The following is a 15,923-nucleotide window of genomic DNA, read 5'->3' as shown; positions in this document are numbered from 1 at the left end:
GTACTAAAGGGGGAAATGTGGGTGGGAGGGGGGTACAGGGTGGAGGGGAGAGAGGGGGGGAAATGGGACAACTGTAAAAGCATAATCAATAAAATATATTAAAAAAAAAAGATTGGTGTTAAAAATCCCTTATTTAAGGCAACAATAGGTGAATTTAGTTCAGAGAGCCTTCTTTCCCACTGCCCAAAGCCTTGATAGGGCTTTTGTTTCAGTAGGAAAAGGTGCCTCCTCCCCTCCTGGGATGCAGCAACACTGAGTGTGAGTCAGGGCAGAACAGCTAGGCCCCATGATTCCTCTCTCTGTCCTCCCTCAGACTTGGGCACACCAGACACACCCAGCAGCTGGGACCACTAGCCTAGGCATCTTGCACTCCCTGTTTTTACAAGCAGCTTGTTGGGCACCTCCATGCACTGCAATAACTCACCCATTTTACTAACTCATTTCTATAGCAAGACCTTCATTTGCTGTTGTTATTTGTCTACAGATTTCCCTTCTACTTTAATCAAGGAGAGAATTAAAGTAGTTTAGTGCCCTTGTTAATTTTATACTCTTTCTCTTCTATTTGATGGCTTGCTTGTGTTTTAGGGAAAATATTTCCACTACTCCTATGAAGAATTCTGTTCATGTTTTTCTGGTTACCAGGGGCCACACAGCTCAAATCAGCAAGACATGTCTACTCATGACTGTTCAATTCAGTAGATGCCCACCAAGTGACAGCCATGTGCAGCCAGGTGGGAGTCTGCCCCAGGAGCACCTACCTGCTCAGGGGAGAGGGAGACAGACAACACAGGTGTCATGTTAGGGTCTACATGGATGTCCATGCTCATCAGGCCAGGTAAGTCCTCTGAAGGAGGTGGCAGCTGAGCTGGGGGAGCTGTGAGTTGATAAGGTACTGAGATGGGGATGAAGGCAGACAGACATTCAGAGGAAGAGAACAGAAGAGTATTTAGGGAACTGTTGTGTGGCCATAGAGTAGCCTGCCCCTTGTGTAGTCTTTCTGTTGGTCCTGATTTCCTAGGAACCCACACACAGCCAGGTCTAGTCCAGATGAGGTTCTCCAAGCAGGAACACAGTGTTGGGAGCCCAGAGAAGGAAGGGACAGGGGGTGGCATGGCTGCAAGGCCAGCCACTGGAAAACCTGCCTGTAGGGGCTATTGAGCTGTGACCTACATGGGGCAGGTGGTCCTGGACCAGCAGCATTAGCATCTCCTGGGAACTTTTTAGAGATGTACATTCTGGGGCCTCATCCCAGGGCTACTGGGGTAAAACCCAGAAATCTGTGTTTGAACAGCCCTCCAGAGATTTCTGCTGTGTTCTGAAGTTGAAGACCCACCTCGGTGCTGGGTCTGGTGGAGCTGGGCCCAGGTACCTGCTCAAGGATCGCAGCTCTATCCCCTAGAGGGGGTATGGGGTTGCCGATGGCTGGTAGCAGTGACTCTCAGTGGGAAGTTTCCTTCCAAGGGTCTCCTGAAGCCCACACCAGCTCTCTTCAGTTGGGACACTGAAGTTCCATCTGGGCTCCAGAGTTCCCTGAGGATCAGCTGGGCTTCCCTTTATCCACAGCTCAGGGCCTCACTCCCTCACAGGTGTGGCTCCTCAAAGCAGTCCTCCACAAGCTTTAGCCTCAGGTCTGCTTCCAGAAAACCTGATTTAGGCAACACTGGTGCTGCCAAGGGCCCATCACCACGTGTAGGGCTGGAGATTGGCTTTCTGTCCACTGCCATCAACCCTACTGGCACCTGTACAAGTCTCCAACCTCTGCCCGCTAGGCTGTTCACTCTGCTCAAGGTGATTCTTCTGCTCTTCCCACATGCATTCTTCTCTACTCCCTAGCTGCATGGGGCCTTATCATGGTCTCTCCCTTAAGGTGATCAGCAATCAGGGCTATAGTAGGGCAGGTACTGTAACTCTGGGTGTGCTTATCATAAGGCTGGTATTGTCAAAGAAGGCTGGATTGTGGGTTGACCCTAAGTCCTGGCCCTCAGTCATGGCAGGGACTTATGTTACTGGGTCCCAATGTACTGAGCTCACACTAATCAAGTCCATTTCAGACTGAAGTGCAGAACCAGCCTCTGTGTTATGGATCTGTGGTAGAAGAGAAACCCTTTCCTGTGTGAGGCAAGCTCAAGTCACCAGTCCCTTTCCAAACATCAGAATATGGTCTTTAGAAGGTAGGTTGGCAACCTCTTGACCCTCAAGACAAATGGAGGTGGAGTCAGGAAGAGTTCTACTTTCTTGTACTGCCCCCTCGGGTCCTTCATTCCCCTCGCTGGCTCTGAGAAACACACAGAGAAGTAGAGGTGAGAATTCACCCCCAGTCCAAGTGGTGTTCTCTATCAAACTCTACACCAACCACAGGGGCTCTGGCCCAGAGCATGGCCTCTAAGACCAGACATGCACTCCTGTACCCCAGGAAGCACTGCAGAACAGGTGGATAAAGGATAGAACAGGTGGATAAAGGGCCAGGGAATGGATTTCAGGTGACCTCCCCATGCTGAGGAAGTGAGAAGGGAGGGAATTGGCTCCTGGGTGGGCAAACTGAGACTTCCTCCTGTATTTCAGGGCAACCAAAGCTTTAGGAAATTGGTGCCCATGCAAACTTTTTATATGGCTTAAGAAGGGGGTAAGGCAGAAAACTGTACTTGAACAACAATTAAAATAAAAATTCAAAAAAAGAAGGGGGTAAGAACACTCTTCAGCCAATAGCTGACCTGAGTGATCAGGCCCTTTAATCATACAGGCTCACATTTCAAAACACACAACTTGACCTGCAGAAAGCAAATCCACATGTTAATGAGGATTACCGAAAGCAGGCCTATTGGAGACTCCATGGCCCACTACAACACACTCGCTGTTGCACTTGTTTCTGTGAAGGCAGCATTTCTCATGCTCAATCTCAGACTACCTTTGAACATGACTACTGGTACTGTTTTGGGAAGAACAGAGAGATAACAAGCAACCATACTGCCACCCTGCATGCCTGTCACTGGTATGCATAGACCACTAACTTTTTGGAGCTAAAAAGGATTGATGAGTGATCAGGCTAACTAATCCCCTACTTGATAAACTAATGAGGTCAGCTGGCTCTTATTCACCATAGGAGTAAAATAAAAAATGTGATTTCAAAGATCATGTTCTCAAAGTGGATTGTGTGCAGTGCTGTAACATATGTGATATTACCTGCCATTGTGCCTGGTACTCATGAACAGTCATGCAAAGCACACATTGAACTTACAATGCCAATCACAGGCATGCTGGTCATGACTTTCTTGCCACTCAGGTGACCACTATGACCAGGACACATTCCTGCCCAAGTGTTTATCATCCTTTGAAGGACTCTATTTGACATGGAAGTCTCCCTTCAGTTACCCAAATGAAAATCTGAACCCAAACAGGGACAGCTGTGTTCTGGGGGTGAGATAAAGGAGAAAGCAAAAAGATGGAGATCCCAATGGCAGAGCACAGTAGGAACAGAGGTCCCTCCATACTCTGGACAAAATGACAAAACCTGCATAATATGAAAGGTCTATGCATGGCTGAGACCTCCAGAATATGATAAGGGACTCAAGACATGGAAATTTTTAGCTTAAGGTAAAAAGTTATAAGTTTAGCAAGTAATGTGTATGTTAAAGCTTTTGTTTCAGAAACTACAAATAAGGCCAGTCCTGGCTCCTGGGGAAACAGCTGACCTCCTGGGGCACTGCTAAAGATTACTGCCTGGAGGCAACTGGAAGCATCAGGGCCTTTGTGTTCCAGGGAGGGACTGATGACCACACTACCCTGGGAACAACTAACTGCCCAGGACTGCAATGTTGCAACTTCTGAATCTCAAAGTCCTCACTGCACCTTATTTACTCTCCCTGTTATAAAAAGTCTGCCTGGAAAGAGAAGACTAGGTGGTCTGTTGGGGTATGAACCCACCATCTTCTCAGATTGCTGGCCATCTGAATAAAGTGCCCGTAAAGATTTAATTACTTTCATTGCTTATTGACTTTGATAGTGACAGGCAGCCTGAACATGGGTCTCTTCTGGTTTCAAATACACTCACATCTCTTGGGGAATGACATTCTTGGAACTGTATTACCATTTGGGTCTCAAAGACAGAGCAGCCTTCTTGGGTGGCTGATTTGATGCATAAGAGCTAAGGACTCAGGGCCAACACCAGGAGTCCCCTGCACAAAGGAGGAGTAAGGCTGTGGCTGTCATTGAACAAGTAAACATTTGTTGAGAGCCTGTGTACTGGGCATTTGTTTTGGGATCCAAAACTGAAACACCTGGGCCTTATTCTTGAAGTGCTCACAGTGTCCTGCCTCTCTCATTTGGGGAAGTACATTAGGGCCCAAGGGTCTTCTGGGGATGATGGTCTATTTCTTCAGGGGAAAGTCCTGAATCCAGCTCTGGAAGAGCAAGACCATCATCACCATCCCTCCCCATGGCCCCCGGCTTGAGGGGAAGCCATTGGAACTCACACAGGAGACCTAGTCAGAAGATTGATTCGCCTGTCCAGTGCTGTTGAAAACTTGAATTCCAACCTAAACACATCTAGAAGGTAGTGTATAATCTATGTTCCCCCCTTAGGAAGTGAGTTTAAATATAGGTAAGTATCAATTTCCTTTTGTTTAGTTGGATGTGGTAATAACTAATCACAGCAGAATGGGCAGAGAAAGTAGGGGATGCTCGGTGATTTCCTATCTGCCACCAGATAAAGGCAAACATTTCCACTAGGCTTAAAAATGTAGAGAGCATGCATCAGGATGGTCAAGCTACCTCTAGGAAACCTTTTGGAGCTTGGCACCTTGCTTTTTCAAAAGGTATTTTGCTTGAAATACATTCTGTTCTGCAACAACAGATTCTAAGTGTTCCTCTGACCTGCATGGTACCTATGGAACTTTCCACTTCACCATATTATTTATAAAATTCATATTCTCCACCATGAAACATCCATTCAAGTAACTGACTAATTGCCAAATAAAAGAATACAAGGCAGTTTGATTCTTCAGAATGCTGTTTCAGTAGGGAATTTTAAACTACACATATCTTTAAAGAACTATAATTTACCAAGAGCAGATTTTCTAAACAAGACAAGCATGTCTCTTCTAGCAGTGATCCACTGGGTTACACTGGGCTATGATACACAGCTGCCATGCATGGGTATGGCAGTTTTGGTTGTCAAGACACTGAGCTACTTCTGAGCAGTTGCTAACTAAACACCAAGGAAGTTCCATGACTACCCACTTCTCTGGCATCCTCCCAATGCCAGGATCCCTAGCCCAAACTTCTCAGGAGTCCATGAAGTATTCTCTGTGCTATAGCTAATCCTTTCCTAACTGGCCAGTGCCTATATCAGGACATTTTGATTATCCTCCCTGCTTATGATTAATATCCTAGGGACAATGACACTTAAAAGCCTGCTTGACTTTTCTGCACTTTCCCATCAGTAGTATTGTTAGAGGCACATAACTTAAATTACTCACTAGTAACAAATGAGACAACCCTATAGAAACTATATATTTACAAGCTAGCAGTAAAAGGGGAGAGAGATGCAGAAAGCATGGGACCCAAAACATAACAGCAGCTCACATATTGAAGGACAGCTGGGCTTTGGGAGCCATGCAGTGCTGCTCAGCCACTGGGTTGGATCCAGCCGGGGAGGAGTCCTACAAACAGACAAGAAGAGACAGTGAGTTGACAGGAGTCTTCTGCTGAGGAAGAGAAAGACAAAGTTGAGTTGGAGTCCAGAGACACTTGCTCTCTCCTCAGGGCTACTTGTCTTGTTTGGGTTGTTAATAATGTTTTTCCAATATACTAGAGAGAGCTTGGTGGCCCATGACATGGGGCCCAAGTCAGCTTTCAAGAGGCCCCCTGAAGTGGCTGCTCAGTACACTACTCTGTAGCCTGTATCTGGGTTAATTAGCACCACACTGTGCTTAATATAGAAGAAGGCAGTTTCTAGAAGCCCATTTTTATTCTTAGAATTTGAATTATTCATTCTTGTGTTTGTAAAAAGAAAATCCAGACAAAACCTTTCATGCTACAAAGCCTGGGCTCATTTAAAAACTGAACTCCAAGAAACTGAAGATTAATCTCTACAGAAAATTGGTCTTTTGGCTGTGAACAGAGGGGCATGCTGTAGTGCAACAGGACTGAAAGAAACAGCGTCTCCACCTCAGGCCCTGAGGGGTTCAAAGCTCCTATGCACAAAGATGATTGGAGGAAGGACTGCTTCAAGGTGGTTCCAATAAACATCAGGTGCATGCTAAGCAGGCTGAGGGGAGTGGTTAGGGGCCAAGCAGAGAGATATGGGCTGTGTGATCATCTGGTGGAAGCAACTCCTGCACAGAGATCTCTGTAGAGATCCCTCATGAACTCATGAGGGACACAATGTCCCCAAGTCTCCTCACTACCCAGCTTTCCCATTTAGCCCCAGTCATTCTCCAGGGCAGCACCCTATCTTCTAGTTCAGAGGACACAATGAATTGAATTGTATCCCCCAAAAGATATGTCCAAGTTGTAGCCCCTGGTGTCTATGAAGGTGACTATGTGATCCTAAAATCAGATCACCTTTTATTAGAATGGGCCCTAAATCCAATGACAAGTGTCCATAAAAGAGAGAGAAAAGAAGAACAGAGACACCCACAGAGGAAGAAAAGCCACATGAAGATGGAGGCATAGATTGGTGTGATGCATCTATAAAGCTAAGGAACTCCAACTGCAGCAACCACCAGAAGCTGGGAGACAGGCCTAGGCTGGATTCTCCCTCAGCCTCTAGAAGCAACCAATACTGCCAACATCTTGATTTTGGACTTCTGTTTTCCAGTACTGTGACAGGATAACTCCCTGTTGCTTTGAGCCACCCAGTTTGTGGTACTATTACAGCAGCCCCCAGGGAACTAATACAACTCAACTCACTGACTCATTCTGACCTTGCTTAGCTGATGAGCTCCACATGCTAAGGCAACCTCCCAACCCTCCCTGGTGGTTGACCTCTCTACTTCACCAGGAGTCATGAAAGGTGCTGGAAATCACAGCACATCCACAACCTCTAAGAAGTTAGAAATTCTATTTCTTCTTGTTTAAACAATGAAGTGCTGGTGGAATGAGCACATGCAACACAAACATAACACTCCTCATTTCTCCAAGGTCCCTCAAAGTCTCAAAGGACTTCCCATTCCAAGCTGCTACATCTGTGAGAGAAAATGCTGATTTCCAAAGGTGGCCCCTTCACAAATCTCATCCCTGTGCCTGATGCACAGATGCCATTTTCTGGGGTGATGTGTGAGAGCTAGGCTAAAAGGTGGGACATTCTTCTGCTGATAAATTCAGGGGACTTCCATCTGCTCATCATGCCTGCCCAACATAAGAGGGGAGATAGAGACTAGAAGGCATCACACATCAAAGCTTGGGGATGTTTTCCTTCAAGGTGGTTGCTGGCGGAGGTCACCATGGCTGTCCAGGGACCATCCTCCATAGAGCGGCAGAACAGGTGGGAAGGTGACAGCCACAGGTGTGGGCACCTTGTTGCAGACTCTTCCTCCCCTGGAGTATTGGCAAGACCCCTAGTGCTGGTTTTCCACAGCTCTCCTTGTATGGTCCCTAGAGAAGGGTGTGGGCAGGATGTTAGGGCCCTTCACTCACTCAAACAGGCATGGGGCAGGAGTGTCCATGAGCACCTTCAGTATGGAGTTCATCAGCTAAGCAAGGTCAGAACTGGTTGTTAAGTTAATAAGAAAGGCCCCCATCAGCTCTCCACAAAAGCAAATAGTGTGATGGTCAGTTGAGTTGTAGGGTTGTTCCACCTGCATGTGACATGTTTTAGGTCCTCACTGACATGAGCTGACCACCTAATTGTGAAGACAGGCTGGGGCACAGACACAACCTCTGATCTCAGTGTAGGGCTTGCACTGGAAGAAGACAAGCATTAGATATGCCATTATAGACATAGGGGTCCTTGCAAGTGTAGGACCACAGGAATACACAACATTGAAACTGAGGTACCTGCCAGGTGAAGCTATCAGGTAGTAAAAAAGTCTATAGTTTAGAAAGGTCTTGAAGGGCAGAATTAAGACTGTTTGGGCTTAAGCAGTTGGTTGGAAGAGAACCCTATGGGAAAGTGTGCAAAGGATGGGAAGGGGAGCAGTGATGTTCATGTGAGGGTTAAAGAAAGAGAATCTAGTGGAGGAGGCAAGGGAAGTGCTCAGAAGCAAAGACAGGAAAGAAGCTCAGGAATGAGTCTTGTCCGCAGTGTCCAGTGCTGATGAGATGTCAAGGAGGAGGAAGATGGAGCAGGGACAATGGACTGTGCACTGTTGTGACCTTGAGCAGCTGGGTTTTGGAAGCAGGAGTAAAGATAGAGGTCAGATTACAGAGTGAAGTGTGTTCAACATGTAAGTGGAAATGTATTCATGGTAGAGAGAAGAATGAGAGGGAGACTTCCAGGAGCAGTGCTGGAAGAAGACAATGCAGAAGGGAGAAGGAACAGCTCTGTGGCACCTTTCAGGAGAGACAGTGGCACCCAGGCAGAGGCAGCAGCTTGCCACTTTCCTTCTAGTCCCGTGCTTCCACATCTTCTTACCTCTGCCCTTGGCTCTTAGAACAAAGCACTGGGACCCTGAGTCTAGAGTCTTTAGACTTCCCCATATGGCTATATGGTGCAGAGACCTTCATGAAACCCTAGCTGCTGTCACACAGTATACTCCAAAAGGAGAAAGGACCACAAATGTCAGACTCTCCTACATTTTCTACTCTTCCATCACTAACACAGACAAGCACAAGACACCTTTCAATTTGAGGCTCAAAATCAAAGCACTCTTCCTTTTCTGTTTTAGAACTCCCTCTTCCCTTCCTGGGCCCTTTAGCTAACCTTACACAGTTGCCACTTTTCTTCTTTATTTTTCATCATAGTTTTTTCTCCCTTTTCAGTGTCAACATCAACATTGTCTTAGCCTCAAGCCTGTTTTGTAAAGTGCCAGAGAACCAATATTTTAGGCTCTGTGTTTTATTGCATCTTCCTCTTCTTTTCATTATTTCTTTGTTTCCTTCTCCCACCCATCCTTTTTTGTCCCCCCTTTTTAAAACAACCCTTAAAAATAAATCATTCAACTTCTGGCCAAGTTGGAGGCATAGGTGGACGCACTGTACCTCCATGCACAACCAAGATTGGAACAACAACAATTTAGAGGCAGAATAACACCCAGAACTGGCAGAAAATTTATCTGAATGGAAGTCAGACAGCCAAGAAGTTGAAATAGACCCATTCATCTAGACCGGTAGGAGGGGTGGAGATGAGCAGCTGGGCGCAGGTCACAGCGCTGAGAACAGGGAGAAATGAGTGCATAAGGCACCTGGGGGTGCATAAGGCATCTGGGGCATGCAAGAATGCAGCAGGTGGACCCTGAATATGCAAGCGGCAGCTGGCAGACCCAGTGAGGCAGCGATTGTGGAGCAGGGCAGAACACGCAACCCAGGAATCGAGGGAAGGGACTGAGGTCCCATGAGAACAGAGCTACTGCCATTGTTCCCTCTCAACCCCGCCCTCACAAACAATGTTATAATCTAGAGACTGGGGTGCCCAGCCCTGGTGAACACCTAAGGCTCCGCCCCTCACTGCAACAGGAGCAACCAGACCCCCCCCCCAAAAAAAAGAGAGAGAGAGAGAGAGATGGCTCAAACAGAAAAACAAATCAGTGCCCCAGAACTCATTCTTTTGAGCAACCAAGAGATAGCTAACCTATCAGATGCACAGTTCAAAACAATGGTGATCAGGAAGCTCACAGAATTGGTTGATTTTGGTCACAAATTAGATGAACAAATGCAGGGTACCATAAAAGAAATGAAGGAAAATGCATAGGGAACCAATAGTGATGGGAAGGAAACTGGGACTCAAAACAATAGTGGACCAGAAGAAAGAAAGAAACAACCAAACAGGAAAGAATGGAGAAATAAGAATTCAAAAAAACGAGGAGAAGCTTAGGAACCTCCAGGACATCTTTAAACATTCCAACATCCGAATTATAGGGGTACCAGAAGGGGAAGAGGTAGAGCAACAGATTGAAAACATATTTGAACAAATAATAAAGGAGAACTTCCCCATTCTGGCAAAGGAAATAGACTTCCAGGAAGTCCAGGAAGCTCAGAGAGTCCCAAAGAAGTTGGACCCAAGAAGAAACACACCAAGGCACATCATAATTACATTAGCCAAGGTAAAAATGAAGGAGAGAATCCTAGAAGCAGCAAGAGATAAAGGGACAGTCACCTACAAAGGAGTTCCCATCAGACTGTCAGCTGATTTCTCAAAAGAGACCTTACAGGGAAGAAGGGGCTGGAAAGAAATATTCCAAGTCATGAAAGACAAGGACCTATATCCCAGATTACTCTATCCAGCAAAGCTTTCATTGAGAATGGAAGGGCAGATCAAGTGCTTCTCAGATAAGGTCAAGTTAAAGGAGTTCATCATCACCAAGCCCTTATTTTATGAAATGTTTAAGAGACTTATCTAAGAAAAGAAGATTTCAAAAACATGTATAGTAAAAGGACAGCAAACTCACAATTATTAACAACCACACCTAAAGCAAAACCAAAAGAAACTAAGCAAATAACTAGAACAGGATCAGAACCACAGAAATGGAGATCACATGGTGGGTTAGCAACAGGGGAGTGGGAGGAGGAGAGAGGGGGAAAGGGTACAGAGAATAAGTAGCACAGATTGTAGGTAGAAAATAGACAGGGGGAGGGTAAGAATAGTATGAGAAATGTAGAAGCTAAAGAACTTATAAGTATGACACATGGACATGAACTAAAGGGGGGGAAGTGGGTGGGAGAGGGTGTACAGGGTGGAGGGGAGTGAAGGGGGAAATGGGACAACTGTAATAGCATAATCAATAAAATCCATTAAAAATAAATAAATGATTCTTGGTACAAGAGGCATGTAAAAATGGTTCCATGGGCCATGCTTTGTGTGGCATTCTGGAGGCAGCATCAGCTGGAGAGCTCTGAAAATGGCCCTATTTTAGAGGGAGCACTATTGCCTCCCTCTGCCTTCCTGCCACAAGGGTATAGGTCCCACATCTAGACCTTGGGGAGCAAGGCAAGCTTCTTAACCCCCAGCGCATCACTGCCCCTCTGGCCTGGCATCAAAATGAGGCCCATGAAGCAGACCTAAACCTGGTTGGAGCAGGAGTCCAGCACGGCTCCAGGACCCCCTGACTGCTTTACAGCATCCTTGAACACGGGCCTGGCTAATACATCACACCCACCCTCCCTCTCTGACTCAGGTCACTGATGGAGTGGCCCCCAGGATCAGGATGTTTGAAGGGCCTCCTAGGGTGGCATGACACCACCACACAGGATTCTACGCAGCCAGGAGGCAGTGTAGCACACAGCAATGCTTCTGGCCTTCGGGAGTGGGGACCAACACTTCTTTGCTATGGGGTCTCTGGTACCCAGCACAGACCCTGCATGGAAAGAACCATGTTATATTTCTGTGAAAGCCTCAAGTGACATCCCTTTGGAGCCCAGTAAAGGAAAGAAATGCTAGGGTGACCCACCATCCTGCTGTGACCAGGACTGTCCTGATGTGTGCTCTGAAGGTCTGGGTCCCAGAAGAGCCCTCAGTCCTGGGTGCACCACAACATGGGACACCTTCCATGGACTCAGACCTGGGTTCAGTCAGGAGCTGGGGTGCATCCTGGAGCATGAGAGAAGGGCTGTGCTGTCTCTGACACAGACCTGTGAGTTTCCATCTGGCTGCACCACTCATGGGAGGTGGCTCCAAGGTCTCCAGACCAAGGCCACACCCCAGACCAATCACTTCAGTGACCTGGAAAAACTGTCCAATCTCCTCTCCTAAAGCCTCAGTTTCCCTATCTGTGAAATGGATCAACATCAGTGCCTCCCAGCTTTCAGGGTGAAGTGAGCAGGGTCGTGACTATCCTGAGGGAAACAGCTGGCTGGATTTTTTCAGTCCTCCAGGTGATGATGGTGTGCAGTGAATTCTGGGGGATAGGTACTTAGAATTCTCTGGCAGCAGATGTAGGAGGCTGGGGCACTACACCATATATGGCCTGTCACTGGGGACAGGCCAGCAAGCACTGACAGGAGTGGACATTGGCCCACAGTAAGGCTAACTTAGCCCAAGCTTCTGAGATAGGACCTGTGACTGTAGGCAGTCTTGAACCCACCTACCTTTACCCACCACCAGCTTTCCAGAACCTTCTTCTTGCACCACATCAGAGAGAGACCCAGAGCAGAGAGTGATAATCAGACAGATGAGGCACCCAGAGCCCTGAGTATTGTATCTGACATCTTGGAGCTCATGGCTTATTCCCTGATTCTCTGCACAATAGAAAGAACCACTACAGACAACACTGACAGGCTCAGCTGAGGAGAGGCCTCTGTGTCTGCTCTCGTCACCCTACAGCAAGCCAGCCAGGAGGCACCACTATTGTTATTTAACAGACAAGGCAACTGAGGGACTAGGAGAGACTGGACAGATTTTCTGGGTCATGAAGTGCAAGGACAGTGTTGAACTTGGCTCCTAGTGACAACTCCATAGGCTCAGAGAGGTTCAGCAACTTTTGGTTAATGCTGCTAGTGAGCAGAGTCCTCTCTGCCCTACACTATACCATACCAGGTCCAAGATCTGAATTTACAGAGTGCCAGCTGTTTTCTGCAGGGACTGGCAGGCAACTTCCTGTTTCCTCTCCTTTGGCCTGCAGTCATTCCTGAACATTTTACACAAGAGGAAGGATTAAGTGACATCCACTTGCTGGATTCATGCGCATACCATACCACTTCCCAAAGGAGCCAGAGGCAGGGAGAGCTGTTGGATGAGCACAGCACTGACACTACCCACACCATCTGGGCTTGTTTCCTCATGTGTGAGTGAACATAATTAAAGCTACTGGTTCTCCCTAGGGTGAGGTGTGCTACCCAGGGGAGGAAGCCTTGGCAGGGGAGGGAAAGCAGCAGAAGAGGAAATAAGAGGTACAGCAGCTGACAAAGGCGGGAGGTACACTTGACAGGCCCTTAGGTTTTGCCTCACTGCCTGCTGCTGTTAGGACCCTGAGAATTTTGTCACAGCTACTACATTTTAGGGCCATTTCTATAGAAACCACAACCCCCACACATTCTTTCCATTTTAAAGGAACACAAAAGACAGCCAGATGAATCAGTGACATTGAGGATCCCAAACTCAGCCACTGAGGCTCCCTTGTTTGTGTAGCTCACCCCTGGCATGGCTCAGCCACACCAATGCTGTGTGCATGGCCATGAGTATGGGGGTATTTGATTTTTATACGGTTCATGTTCCTCCACAGGGTTTTAGAATCAAGTCAGTTAAAATGCAACAGGATCATCCCACATTAGGTAGCCCTTTCTGATATGCAGTAATAGGCATACAGGGGTCACATCAGACCCTGTCTTACAGATGGACTCAGCTGGGGCCACTTATGCAGGCCCTTCACACCAGCCTGGCCAGGAGCAGGCACACAGGCTAGCTCAGCCTAGTTGCCTCTTTCCACTCTGGCTGCCAGCTCTTCCAGGGCACACAGGCCAGTTGCTCAGAACTTTCTATAGACTACTGTGCAACTTTCAATGAGAGTTCAATAATTATCAACAACAATACCTACCATTGTGCTCCAGAAGAAAACTTGATGGACCCCATGCCCCAAGGCCTCACAAAACCCCTTCCCTATGTGGCCTGGGAAGACCTTTGTGTGTAGGCAAGGGGGAACACATGAGTAGACAGGGTTGGTCTTGGTTCTAGATGACCAGCCCTGTCATCTCACAGGGGCCCCAAATCCAATCTATTGGTGAAGGCATTCTGTGTCACAGCTTGGATGGACACATCAAATCTTGAGGGTCTGGGAATTTCAAGGGGCTGGCTGGACACTTGCTAGGGCAGGCACTGCCCATGACCCAGGGAACTGATGAGCCTGGTACTCCTGCTCTCTGTTCTAAAAGCCTGGAGTCTGTCCCCATGATGCCAGCCTGGCATATGGAGGCTTGTGTGTTGATGAATGCATGCCTACAACAGGGCTAGATTTTTCCAGGTGCCTGATCACAAAGCCTACATCTGATCCCCAATCATAGAACTCTGGGTCTGAGTCCTCTCCCCATAGCAAGCCCAGCCTAGTGGGGAAAAGGATCCATGAGGTGCTGTGGCTGTGGCAGGACCTATTGTCTGGCATGCCTTAGTTGCCCTGGGTAAGTCCCTGGGACAGCCCAGGGATGTATATCACAGTGTGATGCCCAAAGCCGGTGAAGTGACACAGAGTTAGGAAGGCAGCATTGGACCAGTGGCAGAGCTGGGGGCAGGTCTCTGGTATAGCCGACTACAGCCAGCACACTGAGGCCTGTAGGAAATAGCATGTGGCAGCTCCTCCTTAACTCCCAGCCACTCAGTATCACCTCTTGCTACTCCCAACAAATGAATTAAATTGGAACAGAGAGACAGGTGAAAACTGCTTTTCTTGACCTCTTACCCTTTGTGATGACATTCATTAAATTCCAGAGCCTGGCCACAAGTCTCACTTCAAGTCGAATTGATGGAAAATAGGCCTCAGGGTCCCAGCCATCTCTAAAACAATCTAATTCAGCATTTAAATCTTTGTGGAAAAAAGTGGAGCACATCTTTTTAAAAAATCTGTTCCCTTCCTGCTCTGGGAGCTGAGTACAGCAGAGCCAGACCACAGAGCACAGACTGTGACACTCATGGGTTGCTGACGCCTGTGGGCTCTGCTTGCTTGTTTTCAGAACTCCAGGGAACACTTAGGGTGTGAACTTTGGACTTAATCCCCACAAATGGCAGGATGTAGAGACCAGATGCCTGGCCGCCCTGGCTGGTTAACTGAAGATAAGGCCACCTTCCCCTCAGTCCTCTCCTGTCCTTTATCTGACTGGTGGAAGTACAACTGGTGCCATGAAATATCTGTTAGAATATTGATATAAGGACTAAAAAATGTAGTCAGTTCTGGTTCTGAGCTCTAGCTTTTTCACTCTCTGTTGAAAGGGAAAGGAGTTGGCAAGTGCTAACTCCTAAAAGCATCCTAGCACTAAACCAAGGTATTTTCCATAACACCATCAGATAGACTGAATGCAAGCTGAGATGGGATAATGTTATTCAAAGGCTACTGTATGATGGACCATTGAAAAGCACCTCACCAAATGTCGAGAGTATCAGTCACATATTTATACTCTGTTAGTGACAGGAAGACATGCCTACCAAATTCAGTGAGTCCTGGAGACCAGGCAGTAAAAAGGGAATGACAGTTTACCCCAGAGGGTCTGCTGCTTTAGCCTCCTTCATGCTAGTTCAAGGGACAGAATGCTGAGCTCCAAGCTGAGGATGGAGCCCTCAGACCCAGGGACGGATGCCCAGCTCCTCCCTGTCTGTGCCCCAAGGACATTACCTGGGCAGGACCACTGCAGGACAGATGAGTCAGGTCCCCGATCCTGGCCACAGCCCGGGGATCACTGGAGCTGATCAGAACTGGAGCACTAATTTCCATGGAATGCCTGTGGCTGGTGGCCTGTGAGAACCTGTGTGTCACACTGAACGTGGTAAAGGAATGGCGTTTCTTGGTGTTCTTCTTGCCGTCTGCACGCTGTTGAAAGGCACTGACTGCTCCTGTGCTGCTTAAAGTGGGACATGGGGCCATACTGGCCACTGTGCTGGGGTCAGAGGGCAATGAGGCATGGCAGCCAGATACAGCAGCTGGGCAGAGCTTGTCCATTTCAATAAGCTCCTTGGCAGAGTCGTTGAGCTAAGTGAGAAAGTGGGAGAGAGGGCTTCATTAAATAACGATCACAGGCTACATCCAGCTTTCTGAGCTCTTTCAGCCTGCACTCACATTTAAAAATCGACAATGTGTTCAAACTGGTCAGATATTTCTAGCAGAGTATCCAATATGAATGGTGTGGTAAAA

At 47.5% G+C, this 15,923-nt stretch overlaps 1 protein-coding gene across 3 annotated transcripts in view; it reads right to left on the bottom strand.

Moving 5' to 3' along the window:
• Positions 1-15,923, bottom strand: part of SH3RF3 (SH3 domain containing ring finger 3) — a 410,835-nt gene that overhangs the window by 88,769 nt on the left and 306,143 nt on the right. For all 3 annotated transcript variants that reach the window (XM_028512030.2, XM_036026638.1, XM_036026639.1), the window contains 2 exons: positions 15,408-15,761; positions 5,581-5,657 (listed from right to left, as the gene is read on the bottom strand). In XM_028512030.2, the coding sequence (XP_028367831.2) occupies positions 5,581-5,657; positions 15,408-15,761 (431 nt within the window). The remainder of the gene's footprint in view (positions 1-5,580; positions 5,658-15,407; positions 15,762-15,923) is intronic.

This window comes from Phyllostomus discolor, chromosome 5 (genome assembly GCF_004126475.2).
Source record: "Phyllostomus discolor isolate MPI-MPIP mPhyDis1 chromosome 5, mPhyDis1.pri.v3, whole genome shotgun sequence".
In the NCBI taxonomy this organism is placed as follows: Eukaryota; Metazoa; Chordata; class Mammalia; order Chiroptera; family Phyllostomidae; genus Phyllostomus; species Phyllostomus discolor.
This window is presented reverse-complemented; position numbering and strand designations above follow the sequence as displayed.